The following is a 16,401-nucleotide window of genomic DNA, read 5'->3' on the forward strand; positions in this document are numbered from 1 at the left end:
GACTGTAGAAGCTGATAAAATTCTTCAATTTCCTCATGTGTGGCTTTGGTGGTTGGGGCATAAATTTGAATAACAGTCATATTAACAGGTCTTAAATGCTGAAAACTAGGACCTGGTAGGGGAAGATTAAGAATAATAATAAAAAGGACAAAAGTATTAAATAGTATTAGTTGTTTTAAAACAGGCAAATACAAGCAAACTAATCACCAGAAAAAAAGAACACGAAAAAGAAAAAAGCAAAAATAAAAAAAGAGAAAAAAAAAATCGGTTGAGGACAGGGCTGAGCACACAGACTGTGATGGAGTTCCTGTGGGCCCGGAAGGTAGGTGGGAGTGGGGGATGGCCACACCTCCATTCACCAAGCGGGTGTGGGGTATAAGAGTAACAAGAGGAATGTTGTACCTTGTCAGTCTTGCAGGTTCCAAGTGTCCTTGGTGTTGCTGGAAAGCAGAACATGTTCTTAATCCCCAGGAATCTGCAAGAGCGCTGTCTCTTTAAATATCCAAAATACTCAAACTGCTTTTTAAACCTTCAAAATGGCGGCACTCTCCAGACTGGCAAAAGTCCACAGCTCAGCTCCCTGAGGTCTTTGAAGTCCATCATATCTTTGGACTAATCGTTTCTGAATGACTTTGATTTTCTTCACTCTTCTTTGTTCCAGATGAGAGGAGAAGAGACCAATAGTTGTATCTTAGATGGTGGGTTGAAACTTTTAAGACCCTGGTCACTACTTACCAAAATAGGATGTAAAACAAGATTTTTATGTACTGTGTTGTGCCAATTGAGCATGATGTCCCCCGAGACTATGGTCCCGAGCTCACAGGCCTGGCAGTTCACTCCCTCAATGTGTTTGTTTGTCTCTGAGAAGCTATTCAAACCTTGTTGTCTGTTACTTCTGTAATGTATGTGGATAATTTGGTAGCACAAGTACACATATAAGACTGTCTTCAGCCAGGTCAATCCTTACTCTTGGGTATATTCTTGTTTGCATATCCCCACCTGATCTCACCCATAGCCCAGTGTGTGGTGCCAGTGGTAATGCAGTATTGTGCATATAATAGTATTTGCCTCTGTCGTCTATCTCTTTTGTGCATGTTCCTGTGTCTTCCTTTTCCCCACTCTCACCATACTGGTCACAGACTCTTTCCATACCACCCCTCCCCTCAGCCAAATCACTATGTGACCCGCAACTAGTCTGTAGTTTTCCCAGCCCTTCCCTCCCATCCCTGGTAACCGACACAATGAATTTCCTTCCCTGTATAAACATTTCCTTGACTTTTTACAATAATGAACTCCTACAATATTATTTCACTCAGCATAATGTCCTCCAAATTCATCCACTTTGTGAGATGATTCATGTATTCCTCATTATTCTTTAATGCTGCATAGTATTCCATTGTGTAAATGTACTAAAATTTGGTTCACTATTCATATACTGATGGGCATTTAGGTTGTTTCCATCTCTTTGCTATAGTGAATTGTGCTGCATTGAACATGGGTGTGGATATATCCATTCATGTCCTTGATTTCACCTCTTTATGGTATATTTCTCCTAATGGAATTGCTGGATCAAATGGTATTTCAATTTTCAATTTTTTAAGGAAACACCATACCATTTTCCACAGTGGCCGTATCATTTTACAGTCCCATCAGCAGTGTATAAGAGTTCCAATCTCTCCACATCCTCACCAGCATTTGTTCTTTTCTGTCTTGTTGAACTTTGCTGTTATTGCTGGGGTGAGATGGTACCTGATTGTTGTTTTGATTTGCATCTCTCTGATGGCTAAGGATCCTGAGCATTTCTTCGTGTGTTTGCTGGCCACCTGTATATCTACTTCAGTGAAGTGTCTGTTTGCCCATTTTTGAATTGGATTGTTTGTCTTTTTGGTGTTGAGGTGTCAAAGTTTTCTATAAATTTCAGAGAAAGTCCCTTGTCAGATATGTCATGCCAAATATTTTTTCCCAATCTGTAGGTTCTCTTAAAACCCTTTTGGAGAAGTCTTTTGATGCACGTAAGAATTTAATTTTTAAAAGGTCCCAGTCATCTAGCTTCTCTTCCACTGCCTGTATATTTTGGGTTATGCTTGATAGTCTATTTATGCCATAAATTAGGCCCCTAGATTTGATCCTATTTTATCTTTGATGAACTTTTTGGTTTGGGGTTTTACATTTAAGTCTTTGGTCTAACTTGAGTTCATTTTTATGTATAGGGTGAGGTGTGTGTCTTGTTTCATTTTTCTGCAAGTGGCTATCCAGTTTTGCCAGCACCATTTGTTAAAGAGACTATCTCTTCCCCATTTAATGGGTTTTGGTCCTTTGTCAAAGATCAGCTGTCCATAAATGGATGGGTCTATTTCCAGGTTTTTGATTCTGTTCCATTGGTCTATCTGTCTATCATTGTGCCAGTGCCACACTTTTTTTTACTACTGTAGCTGTATAGTAGGTTTTGAGATCAGGGAGTCTGAGACCTCCTACTTTATTTTCCTTCTTCAGCAGTGCTTTGCTTATCCGAGGTCTCTTTTCTTTCCATATGAAATTGGTGATTGTTTTTTCCATGTCCTTAAATAATGTTAGCATAGTGCCTAAGGCACTTGACTGCTAACCAGAAGGCTGGTGGTTCAAACCCACCAGCCACTCCTTGGAAGGAAGGTTAGACAATTGACTTCCATAGTGATACTGCCTTGGAAATCCAAGGAGGGGTCACTGTGAGTTGTGTCCAACTTGACGGCACATAACAACAACAACAACATCATCCATGAACAAAGTAGAACAATCTAACTGATTTTTGTATGTTGACCTCGTATCCTACCACTTTGCTGAAGCTCTCTATTAGTTCCAGTAGTTTTTTTATTGAGTTTCTTGAGTTTTCTATGTACAGGATCATATCACCCACAAATACAGATAGTTTTACTTCCTCTTTGCCCATTTGTATGCTTTTATTTCTCTTTCTTGCCTTTTGCCCAGGCCAGGACTTCCAACACAATGTTAAATAGAAGTGGTGATAGAGGGCATCCCTGTCTGGTTCCTGTTCATGAGGGGAATGCCTTGAGTCTTTCTCCATTAATAATGATGTTGGCTGTTAGCTTTGCATATATACCCTTTATTATGTTGAGGAATTTCCCTTCTATCAATATTTTGCTGAGAGTTCTGAACAGGAATGGGTGTTGGATTTTATCAAATGCCTTTTCTGTATCGATTGATATGATCATATGGTTCTTTCATTTTGTTTATATGGTGGATTACATTGATTGTTTTTCTGATGTTGAACCACCCTTGAAAACCTGGTATGAATCCCACTTGGTCAGGGTGTATTAATTTTTGGATATGTTGTTAGATTCTGTTGGCTAGGATTTTGTTAAAGATTTTTGCATCTATGTTCATGAGGGATATTGGTCTGTAGTTTTCCTTTCTAGTGGTGTCTTTCCCTGGTTTTGATATTAGTGTTACACTTCCTTCATAAAATGAGTTTGGGAGTATTCCATCTTCTATGTTCTGGAATAGTTTGAGTAGCATAGGTGTCAACTGTTCTCTGAATATTTGGTAAAATTCTCCAGTGAAAACATCAGGGCCAAGATTTTTCTTTGCGGGAAGTTTTTTTTATGACCTCAATTTCTTCTTTTGTTATAAGTCTGTTCAAAAATTCTGTCTCTGGGTGGGATAGATTAGGTAGGTCTTGTGATTCTAGAAACTTGTCCATCTCTTCTAGGTTCTCTAATCTATTGGTATACTTTTTTTTCATCATATTCTGTATCTTTTTTTATTTCAGTTGGTTCTGTTGTGATGACACCCCACCCTTTTCATTTACAATTCTTGTGATTTGGGTCTTCTCTTTTGTTAGATTTGCCAATAGTTTATCGATTTTATTAATCTTTTTGAATAACAAGCCTTTTGTTTTGTTGATTTTTCTCTATAGTTTTTTGTTTTCTGTTTCATTTATTTCTGCTCTGATCTTTATTATTTCCTTACTTGTAAATACCGTAGGCTGCTTTTGTTGTTCTTTTTCTGGTGTTGGAGTTAATGAGTTAGAGTGTTGATTTTGTTTCTTTCCTCTTTTTTGATGTATGCATTTATTGCTATAAACTATCCTCTGAGTACTGCTATAGCTGTGTCCCATAGGTTTTGGTATGATGTATCTTCATTCTCATTTGTTTCTAGGAATTTTTTTTCTTTCAGTTTTTATGTGTTCTGTTACCCAGTAGTTTTTGACCAATGAGTTGTTTAGTGTCCATATGTTTGATGGTTTTTCCTTGCTCTTTCTACTATTAATTTCTAATTCTATAGCATTGTGGTCTGAGAAGATGCTTTGTAGTATTTCAGTGCTTTTGAATTTATTCAGGCTTGTTTTGTGTCCTAACATATGATCTATTCTGGAGAAGGATCCATATGCACTGGAGAAGAATGTGAATTATACTTTTGTTGGATGGAATGCTCTGTATATGTCTATAAGTTCCAGTTGGTTGGTTGTATTGTTGAGCTCTTCTTTATCTTTGTTTTTTTCTAGTTGACCTGTCCTTCTTTGAAAATGGTGTGTTATAGTCTCCTTCCACTATTGTAGATTTGTCTATTGGCCCTTTTAATTCAGTTAGTATTTGCTTCATGTATTTTGGAGAACTTTCATTGGGTGCATAAATATTTATTCTCATAACGTCTTGTTTGTCACTTGACTCTTTCAGCATCATATAATGTCCTTCTTTGTCTCTTAGATGTTTTTCAACTTAACGTCTATTTTATCAGAAATTAATATTTCCACTGCTGCTCTTTATTGACTACCATTGGGTTGGTATATTTTTTTCCACCCCTTAACTCTTAATTTGTTTTTATCTTTGTGTCTAAGGTGGGTCTCTTGTAGGCAGAGTATTGATGAGTCTTTTCTTATCCAGTTTGCTACTCTCTTTCTCTTTATTGGTGTATTTAGTCCATTCACATTGATTGTAATTAGTAATAGATATGATTTGATTGCTGTCATTCTTTTTTTTTTTTTTGTCATGTTGTTGGTGTTTCCTTGGTCCATATACTTTTCTGTGCTGAGTTCAATTTGTTGTGAAATGCTTCCTCTCTTTTCTTCTTTATTGTTGGTTTTGTGGTTATTAAACCCTATGTTTTCCTTCCTTCTGGATTTGCTTAAGGGGATTGTTAATTTTCTCTCTGGTTACCTTGGAGTGAATTCTTGTCTCTACATCTTTAGAACAGTGCATTCTATGAAGATATTGTCTTATTTTCCTCTCCATTTGAAAGTTTGTACCTAGTTTATTCCCTCTAATTGGTTAGTTGCTGTTGTCATGTGCAGATTGGCTTCCTTGAGTTTTAGTGTACAATGTTTTGTAGTGTACTTAGTACTTAGTGTACTTAGTACTTAGTATAATAAGAAGCCCTTGTGATTTTCTTCTTTGTTTGGTTTGAAGGATTGTTAATTTTCTTTGTGGTTACTCTGAAGTAAATTTTTATCTCTCTAAGCTTGGAACATTCTGTTCTATAAATATATTGTCCTGTCTTCCTCTCCATTTGGAAGTTTTGTCATTAAAACTTTTATTCCCTCTATTTGCTTTATTGCTGGTGTCATTTGAAGATCGACTCCCTGTTTCTCTATGTACATATTTTTGTAAGAATATTCTTCTGGTTTGGTTTCAAGGTGGTGGTGTCAAGTGTCTTGATTTTAATTTGTTGTTCTCTGTTGGCAGAGGGAGCTCTGGTAGCGTAGTGCCTAAGGCACTGGACTGCTAACTAGAGGACTGGCTGTTCAAACCCACCAGCAACTCCTCAGAAGGAAGATGGGGCAATCTACTTATGTAGTGATACTACTGCCTTGGAAACCCAAGGATGGGTCACTATGAGTCGGGTCGACTTGATGGCACATAACAACAACAACAACTGTTGGCAGAATATTGATTGGTCTTCTCTGTTGTGAGTTTTCTATTGGAATGACTCCCTTTAGCATTTTTTATAGGGTTAGTCTGGTTTTCACAGATTTCCTTAATTTCTGTTTGTCTGGTAATGTCTTGATTTCACCCCCATATTTGAGGGATAGTTTGGCTGGATATATCATTCTTGGTTGGCAGTTCTTTTCCTTCAAGGTTTTGTATATGCCATCCAGTTATCTTCTTGCCTGCATGGTTTCTGCTGAGAAATCGGAGCTTAGTCTTATTGGCTGTGTCCTTTGTAGGTGACATTTCATTTTTCCCAAGCTGCTCCCAGGATTTCTTTGTCTTTGGTTTTGAAAAGTTTGATTATGATATGTCTTGGTGACTTTCTCTTGGGATCTATCTTATATGGGATTAGTTGAGCTTCCTGGATGGATATCTTTTCTTTCATGACATGGGAGAAACATTCTATTAGCAACTCTTTGACAATTTTCTCAGTGGGTTGTTTTTTTTTTTTTTTTTCTTCTCTCCTTCTCTTGTTCTGGGATTCCAAACAGGTGTATGTTGTTCTTTACATGTCATCCCATATAACTCTTAGGTTTTTTTTAATCCAAGATTTTTTTGTTTTGTTTTCTTCAAAGATTTTCTTAAATCTTTGTTCTGATATTTCATCATACAAGTTGACATCAAGAGATTTGTCTTCTAGCTGGGAAATGTGTTCCTCAGCCAGCTGTAGTCTATTCTTTTGTCTTTCCAATGTGTTATCTATCTCTGTAATCTTAGTGTTCATCTTCTGGATTTCTAATTGCTGTTCTTCCTCAGGGAGATTTCCTAATTCTTTAGCTTGGGCACTGATTTTTACTACCTTGTCCTGTTTTGTTAGGGTTTTTTTTTTTTTTTTTGATTTGAAGTTGTCTGTTGTTTCTTAGACATTTTGTCTTTGTTAACCCTGATTTTATGTTTTACTATATCTGGAAGTGTGGAGCAGGTGTACTTCTTTGGTTGTTAAGTCAGCTACAATGGGTTGCTCTCCCACTTTCTCTGTTGGTGGAATCACTACTGAGGATGTGGGTGTCAGTCTCTGTTAATCGTAAGGAGGATTTTCAGGTGGAACAAGCAGGTGTTATCCACTGCCTGTCATTGATCCAGTGAGGAAGGAGCTAATGGTGCTATTTTTCTGTTAGGTGAGGTGGTCAGTGTAATAGCTATGGCTGACTACAACACAACACAAACACTGCTGTGGAGTCAGATCCAACTCATAGTGACTCCTCCTGGGTTTCTGAGGCAGTATCACTACAGAAATAGATTGCCCAACATTCCTAATGGAAGGTTAATATCTTCCTCCCATTGGATATGTGTGTGTGGGGGGGGAGCCAAAGAGAAGAGATGAAACAATAATACAAAAATAGATGATAAGAAATAGGGAAAAGGAAAGAATATAAGAAAAATAGAGAAAACAAAACTGGGTGGAAAGAAGCAATGAAGGCTTGGCACAAAAAAAAAAGAAAACAAGGAAGCTGTGGAGGGAGTGACCAGATATAAAGGAAGAAATACTGAGCAAGAGAATAGAAGGAAAATGAAGGGAGAATAAGATACTTGAGGAGTTATGTTCAGCCAATGGCCCTGAGAACTGGCCGCTGAGTGAATGTGCTCACTCACTGGAACACCCATGCAGGAGAAAGGTTATCAGTGGTCCAAGAACCAATCCCCAGGAGAAAGAGGCAGGAGATGTTTTCTGTGCTTAGCATGAGATAATTCAGTCAATGTAGAAATGACAGCCATGGCCCCTGACTCCCTCTGGAGCAGTCTGCTGATAATCGTGCCCAGCCATCAGTCATAGTCCTCCACTTCAACCCCATAAGCTGCCACAAAGGACCAAAAGTTGCCCTTCTCCATGTGGATCCACACATCATGAAATCCCAGGCCCCAACTGTAGCACTCTGTGCTCGCTAAGAGTTGAACTCATCGTGTGTTCCTTTGGGGTTATGTTTATTTAGAGAGAGTTTCTCTTCCCTTTCCCCCATTCCCTTCCAGACTCTGCAGTACCTCAAGCTAAAAGGGTCCTGTTTTATTTCCCGGAACAATCTTCGTCTCTACTTGTGATCCCCATTCACCTTGAAATGCTCCAGGTGTGACTATTCTGAGTCTTTAAGGCCTATGGGTTCCTTTATTGTTTTTGCCCCTCCTCCTCTACCTCCTTTGTATTTCTAATGACTTCTCTTCAGCTCTACCAGCTGGGTGGGCTTTTTTAAATTTTATTTTTCTCTGTGGTATAACCTACTCCCTTTCACAGGTTTCATTGGCTCTAATACTTTATCTTCTCATTAGGTCCTCATAACTCATCATTTGCATCTGTTTTATCTAGTTTCTGAAAATCTCTGTTGATAGAGGAGTCTAGCACATGGTCTGTTACTGGGACACCATCTTCCTATTCCTTCAACCACTTTTATAGTGAGACTTCTAGAACTTTGTCCACAAAGATCACACCTAATGAATGTCAGTCACAACAGCATCTTCAGTGTGTAAATGTTCCCTCAGTATGCATCATGGGCCCTTGATAAAGAGTAATTCATTCACACCATAGGGGCAGGCTAACAGGCCTAGATATGAGGCACCATGCCCCTGGGTTGGACAAAAACATATGCCAAGTTTTCTACTTGAGGAGTGTATTACTTAGAATATAAGCAAATCCTCAGAAGGAAGGTTGGGCAATCCTACTTCCGTAGTGATACTGCCTCGGAATCCCAAGGAGGGGTTGCTATGAGTCGGGGCCGACTCGACGGCACACAACAACAACAACAATTTCTCTTAGGTATCACATTTACTACTTTCCTCTCCAGATCAGTGCTTTTGTTATTTTAGGTAAGCAGCACATGGCATTTTTACTGTAAACATAATGTTGTTGTTGTTGTTATGTGCTGTCAAGTCGGACCCGACTCATAGCGACCCCTCTTGGGTTTCCGAGACAGTATCACTATGGAAGTAGATTGCCCCATCTTCCTTCTGAGGAGTGGCTGGTGGGTTTGAACTGCCAGCCTTCTGGTTAGCAGTCAAGTGCCTTAGCCACTATGCTACCAGAGGTCCCGTAAACATAATAGATCCAAAAAATTTTCCTGCACTGTTAGAACATAATCTGCTTATACTTTAGATAGTAACTCCTCCTCAGGGACATGAGAGAGGTTAAGAGAAATAGCCCCTATCATCATCATCAAGAGTTTGGAGATGTTTGTCTAAAATGGTTGGGTTCCCCTTACATCATTTAGCTTTTGTTTGAGAATAATAAAGAAGCTTCTTTTCCCTGCACACAACATTGTCGGGTGCCTTTCAATCTATTCCGACTCACAGTGATCCTATGTGACAGAGTAGAATTGCCCTGTAGGGTTTCCTACACTGTAATTTTTGTGGAAGCAGATCAAGCTAAAGGGGTCCTGTTTTATTTCCCAGTATGATCTTCGTCCCTACTCATGGTCCCAGCTCACCTTTGAAATGCTCCAGGTGTGACTCTTCTGAGTCTTTAACACCTATGGGTTCTTTGATTTTTTTTTTTTTTTCCTTCCTCCTCAACCTCCTTTGTATTTCTAATGACTTCTCTTTGGCTCTTCCAGCTGGGTGGGCTTGTTAAAAAATTTTTCTCTGTCTTTAAATTTTTCCAGGTCTTAGCTCTCATGCAGCTAGTGAGTTAGAACTGCTGACCTTTTGCTTAGCAGCTGACTGCTTAACCAATGTGACATATGCATACATAGCAGGTGATTTCAGAGTCAAGCAAACCTGGATTTGAATCCTGGCTCTGGCACTGATAGTGTGTTGCCTTATATCTCCGGACTTTATTTCCTCATTTTAAAAATACAGGATTATTTAAGGTAACTTTATATAAAATCTCTGGCCCTTACTAGGTGCTCAAAATACTGTAGCTATTATTGTTTTCCACTTAACACAATCCCAAACATATAATAGATAATCCATGGGTTTGTTAAATAAGTGAATGAATGAATGTTGCAATCCATGAGTTTTTAACAGTCTGCAAATCTCTCTAACTTTTGAAGTCACTATATCATGGTATTTAAGAGCATGAGCTCAATAATCAGACTGATGGGGTTTGAATCCTGACTCCATCACTGATTATCAATGGAACCTGAGACAAGTTGTTTAACAATTCTGCCTTAGTTTTGTTACTTAAAGGTAGGAAAAGGTAGGATGATGATAATAACTTTGTCACAGAGATTTTGTCAGAAGAATGAAATGATTGTTATAAAGTACTTAGCAACATACCTGGGACATAATAATCAGTCAATAAATATTGCTATTATACATGCACACACACATATTATATAAACCAAACTCATTGCCATTGAGTTGGATCACTTGGATTTCCAAAGTGGTATCAGTATGGAAGTAGATTGCCCTATCTTCCTTCCAAGGTGTGGCTAGAGGGTTTGAACCACCAGCCTTCTGGTTACCAGTCAAATGCCTTAGGCACTACACCACCAGAGCTCATATATTTAATTATTTATTTAATGTCGAGTCAACTCAATGACTGTATGGATGTCAGAGTAGAACTGTACTCCATAAGGTTCTCAATAGCTGATTTTTTGGAAGTAGATTGACAGAGCTTTCTTCCAAGATGCCTCTGAGTAGACTCAAACTTCCAACCTTCTAGTTAGCAGTTTAATGCGTTAATCATTATGTGCATGTGTGTGTATGTGTATATATGTATTCCTCACTTACCAACATGATATCTCACAAACTAGTTAAACAAAATTATCTATTGTATGCATTAACGACGTACATCTAGCAGTAATGAACACCAAGTTGCCAAGCTTGAGTAATGCTGACTGTGATGGTTAAAGTTATGTATCAACTTGGCTGGGACACGATTCTCAGTGGTTTGGCAGTTATATAATGATGTATAATGATGTAATTTGGTGATAATATAATGAAGTAATCATTCTACATTTTGTGATCTCATGTGGTCATCCATTTTCACAAAGCAACTTGGTCTTTGGCACCTAACTAAGTTGGTAGGTAAAGAGTGAGTGTGTGTGAATATATGTGTGTATATATATATATATATATATAGAGAGAGAGAGAGAGAGAGAGAGAGATACTATAAACTTTCCTTTATTTGCTTTTTCACATGGTTACCCTGGTTCTAGTGTTGTGAGATCTAGGAATTTTCTACAAGGCAAATCTGTATGTGTGTAAACTAATAGATTTATTTCTAAAATTCACATTTTCTTTCATTGTTTTGTCTTTCTGTTTATTTCTATAGGACTTCATTGTCACTGTAGTCTTTTCATTCTTGTGGTTAGTGGGCTCATCAGCTTGGGCAAAAGGACTGTCTGATGTCAAAGTTGCAACGGATCCCAAAGAAGTGTTGTTACTGATGTCAGCTTGCAAACAGCCATCCAACAAATGCATGGCTGTCCACAGCCCTGTTATGTCCAGCTTAAACACATCTGTGGTGAGTATGTTCTCATCAGTGCTTTACCACCCAGGTCTTTGTTTTCCAGTCAGATGAATCAGAAAAAAAAGTTATCTGGGAAATTTCTGCTCTAGAACTAGACCAATCAAAAAGGTGGTATTTCACTCCCTGGGCAAAGGTGATCCTTTGGCCTTCAGGTTTTGTATTGTAAGAATCTATAGACTTTAATGTTGCCAATTATGGAGTTCTTAATAAGAACCCAGCAGGTATTAGCAGCTGCTGCTTGGATGACAGTCAAGATAAAATTTGAAGCCAGATGCATGAAATCTGAATTTAAGGCTGAAGCCTGCCAGAGGTTAAAAGGAATATTTGATGGCATAGAGGTTTCCTGGGGAAAAAAAGACTGTTCAAACCACACAGAGTATATCCAGTTGATTGTCTAGAGAAAAAATATGCAGACCTAGTAAGATGCAGGATGGAATGCATGGTATAAAAAAAGTACTTATAATAGTTATGGATTTTTTTTTTAATCTTCTCTATGCCTCTCATTTAGTTGCTTGATAAATGTTGGAAGAGCTGAACTGTATTAGTTGAAGAAAGTCAGATATTATCATCAAATGAATGGCTCTTATAGGAAGACAAAAAATCTGACAGCTAGTAGGGATGCTAAATTTGATTCTTATTTTACAAGCATAAGAGCTGTGTTATTCCAAAGAAACAGTAGTTACCAATGAATGGAAGGCTCAGCAGTGTTTTATGAAGGAACAATATCCTATAGATATCCTATAGCAGAGCCTAAAAATAATTACCTTTGCTGCAAATTTAACTTATGTTTTGTTTCTAAGCTTTCTGAGATTCAATCTGAGAAGGCATTTAAGAAGGGAAAAGGGGTTGCTAAACTGCTCCTGATGATTTGAATATGAATCTTGTCTGGGTGAGATAGTAACCATGGAAATGTATTATGGTCTCACAATCTTCATTTATTGCTGGCCATACCTGTAGATAAAGACTTTGAGGTGTACATTATGCAGTTTGTCTACAGACAGTGTTTAATTAAATTTGTTGTAGCCCTAATATCAAAATCTAAGAAAACAAAGTTAAAATTGTTTGATGTATTTGTAAGTTTAAAAATCAATCTTCTAATATATTATAACATCCTACACGGACCCTTTAATAGCACTTCTGATGTCTCTAATAAGTTTTTGACTAGGAGATTTGAATTATGAATGAGTAATAATTATGAATGAGTAATGATGTAACATGTCTCTTAGAAAAGATGAAACTAAATACTATGATGTGTGTGAAAAGACAGGTCCAGTGTTGTAGTAGTTCATAAAACTGATGAGACTTGAAGGAGGGTTCTAGCAGGACCAGGATTCTAGATGTCAGATAAAATAGGGGCAAATCTGGGAGCCCTAATTTACGGCATAAATAGAAGAGAAGCTAGATGACTGGGACCTTTTAAAAATTAAATTCTTGTGTGCATCAAAAGATTTCGTCAAAAGGGTAAAAAGAGAACCTTCAGATTCAGAGAAAATATTTGCCTATGACATATCTGACAAAGGACTATGTCCAAAATCTACAGAAAACTTCAACACCAAAAAAGACAAATAACCCAATTCACAAATGGGCAAAAGACTTGGACACTTCACCAAAGAAGATATGCAGGCAGCCAGCAAACATATGAGAAATTGCTCATGATCATCAGTTATTAGAGAGATGCAAATCAAAACAACAATGAGATATCATCTCACTCCAAAGTTCAACAGATCAGATAGTAACAAATGCTGGCAAAGTTGTGGAGAGAGTGTGCACTGCTGGTGGGACTGTAAAATGGTACAACCATTGTGGCAAATGGTATGGCATTTCCTTAAAACCTGAAAATAGAAGTACCATTTGACCCAGCAATTCCATTACTAGGAATATATCCTAAAGAGGTGAGAGATAGCGCACAGACATATGTACACCTATGTTCATCACAGCACAATTCACCATAGCAAAGAGATGGAAACAACCTAAATGCCCATCAGTGGATGAGTGGATAACCAAATTATGGTATATCCATACAATGGAATACTATCCCACATTAAAGAACAATGAGGGATATGTGAATCATCTTGCAACATGGATGACCCTGGAGGGCATTATGCTGAGTGAAATAAGTCAATCGCAGAAAGACAAGTACTGTTTGAGACTATTACTATAAAAAGACAGAGAAGGGTTTGCTTGGGAAAGGGAACTCACCTAGTAGGTTACTGGGATTGGGAAGGAAGAAGAGGGCTAGTTGGGGCTTACATGCTGACATGGGTACGGGAAGGGATATATGGGAAAGATAGATATATGACCACCATAATAACATTAGGAAATGAGAGGACAGCGAATTGTGCACATAAGAGATAGACGACAGATGCTAATACCAACCAATGTGTCCACAATACCACATTGCCATTAACACCAAACACTAGGCTATACAGATTAAACACCCATGATGATCAGATAGGGATCAGTGAACAGAGGTATACTCTAGACCAAGGATGGATTCAGCGGAAGCTAATCTTGCACAGACACCAGTGATACAAAATACCTGCAGTCTTTACAGAAACAATAGAAGACAGACACAGAATAATTCCTCACAGACATCTAGACACTATGGGAGAGAGATCCAATAGATCTACTGGTACTGCGGAAACCAGATTCAATTGGCACAACAAAATACATAAAAGCATTGGTAAGTAGCAACTGGGGTCTTAAAAGCTTTCCAGCAGCCATCTAAGATGCAGCTAATGGTCTCCTATCGTCAGAAGTGAGGAAGAATGAGGAAAAAAAAAAAAGGGCATGATGGCCCTTGAGACCAGAAGAACTGGATGGTGCCTGGCTACCAATGCCAACCACTCAGGAAAGGATCAAATCTGGAGATCCTGGATAGAGTGGGAGGGAAAACGTGGAACAAAATCCAAAAACTCAATAATGACCATAATTACTGGTCAGATGAAATATGGTGAGACTCCCAATACTATAGCCCTGAAATACATTCTGCACCTGGAATAAAACTCACCCCCGGGGGCAGGCTTTCACCCCAATAGTTAACAAGATGTACACGCAGACCACCCAACCCAGGATGACGCACCCACATACTCTATGGTAATACATCCCTTAGAGCAATAGACCATGGGACACCAGAGGACCAACATTCAAACTGAGGAAAGGCAGGACAAACAGGAGTGCATGATTATAAGGGGCATAGGGGGAGGGTTGCAGGGTAGGGAAGGGAGGAGACTGGGTTCGGGTTGGACATGGCGAATGGGGACTGAAACTAAATGTATGTGTTACGCTGAATGTAAAACAAGCTCTTAAAATAAAATAAATACAAGTCTCAGAGACAACAGACCATCACAGTCCAAACAAAGAAGCAAGATAAAGTGGTAAAACAGGGGAGCACAATACAGACTCAGTATACATCCCTGAGGAAGAAGCAGCATTGGAACTCCCTGATATGCAATTCCAAAGAATTATACTTAGACATCATCATAGGATTGAGAGACAGATCAACATACAGACAAAACAATTTCAGAAGAAAATACAAGAACAAGTTGAAAAATTAGAAATGATACAGAATCTACAGATAGAAATCCAGAAGATTAATACTAAATTTTCAGAAATACATAAGAGTGGAATCAAATCAATGGAAGACAGCATTAGTGAGATTGAAGACAAATACCTGAATACTTCCTTGGAATGAGACCAATCACAAAAAAGATTAAAACAAAATGAAGAAAGCCTAAGGTTCATGTGGGATACAATCAAAAGGAATAACATATGTGTCATTGGAATTCCAGAATAGGAAGAGAAAAATAAAACCACTGAGAAAATTGTGCAAGATTTGCTGGAGGAGAACTTCCCTGAAATGATGAAAGATGAGAATATATCCATTCAGGAAGTCCAACGAACCCCAAACAGGATAGACCCCCAAAGAAAATCACCAAGACCTATCATCATCAAACTCACCAAAACCAAAGACTAAAAATCCTGAAAGCAGCATGGGAAAAATGAAAAGTTACAACAAATTAAAAGGACAACCAACAACAAAGGGCTGAAATCCATTAAACGGGGAAAAGATGGTGTGTATAACAAATGGTGCTGACAAAACTGGATATCCATTTGCAGAAAAATGAAACAAGATCTGTATGTCACACCATACACAAAAACTAACTCCAGATGGATCAAAAACTTAAATGTGAAACCTAAAACTATAAAGGAAAAATTAGGGGCCCTAATAGATGGCATAAATAGAGTATCAAGCATAACCCAAAATTCCCAAATGGCTGAAGATAAACTAGATGAATGGGACATTCTAAAAATTAAATTTTGATGTGCTTCCAAAGACTTCTCTAAAAGAGTCAAAAGAGAATCTACAAATCAGGAAAAAAAATTCAGCAATGACATATCTGACAAGGGACTTATCTCTAAAATTGATAGAAAACTCCAATGCCTCAATAACAAAAAGACAAATAATCCAATTAAAAAATGGGCAGAAGACATGAATAGACACTTCACCAAAGAGGATATTCAGGCAGCCAACATATACATGAAGAAATGTTCATGATCATTAGCCATTAGAGAGATGCAAATCAAAACAACAATGAGATATCATCTTGTCCCTGCACTAGTAGCAAAATTCAACAAGAAAGAAAGTAACACATGCTGGTGAGGATGTGGAGAGTTTGGGACTCTCCTACACTGCCGGTGGAATGTCAAATGATACAACCACTGTGGAAAGCAGTATGGCAATTCCTTAAAAAGTTGGAATTAGAAATACTATTTGAGCCAGCAATCCCATTACTAGGTATACATCGTAAAGAAATAAGAGCCAGGAAAAGAACAGATAGATGCCCCCCCCCCATATTCATCACAGCACTGTTTACAATAGCAAAAAGATGGAAACAACCTAGATGCCCATCAAGAGAAGAATGAAGAGAGGCGGGGCAAGATGGCGGACTAGGCAGAAGGATTGCACAGACCCTCTTCAACAAAGAAAAGGGAAACCAATAAATACAGACACAGAAGATAATCTTGGACCCCTGAGCCTTGAAGGAAAGGATGCAGATTTGGACTAAACCCCAA

The 16,401-nt window shown here is 38.2% G+C and overlaps 1 protein-coding gene across 1 annotated transcript in view; it reads left to right on the forward strand.

The window, feature by feature from the left end:
* The window catches only part of SYNPR (synaptoporin), a 303,047-nt gene that overhangs the window by 275,960 nt on the left and 10,686 nt on the right, over window positions 1-16,401 (forward strand). Inside the window, exon 6 of the mRNA XM_042781950.1 lies at window positions 11,128-11,319. Coding sequence (XP_042637884.1) covers window positions 11,128-11,319 — 192 coding nt within the window. The remainder of the gene's footprint in view (window positions 1-11,127; window positions 11,320-16,401) is intronic.

Source organism: Orycteropus afer, unplaced genomic scaffold, assembly GCF_000298275.1.
Source record: "Orycteropus afer afer isolate SDZICR_OR568_19922 unplaced genomic scaffold, OryAfe1.0 scaffold00201, whole genome shotgun sequence".
In the NCBI taxonomy this organism is placed as follows: domain Eukaryota; kingdom Metazoa; phylum Chordata; class Mammalia; order Tubulidentata; family Orycteropodidae; genus Orycteropus; species Orycteropus afer.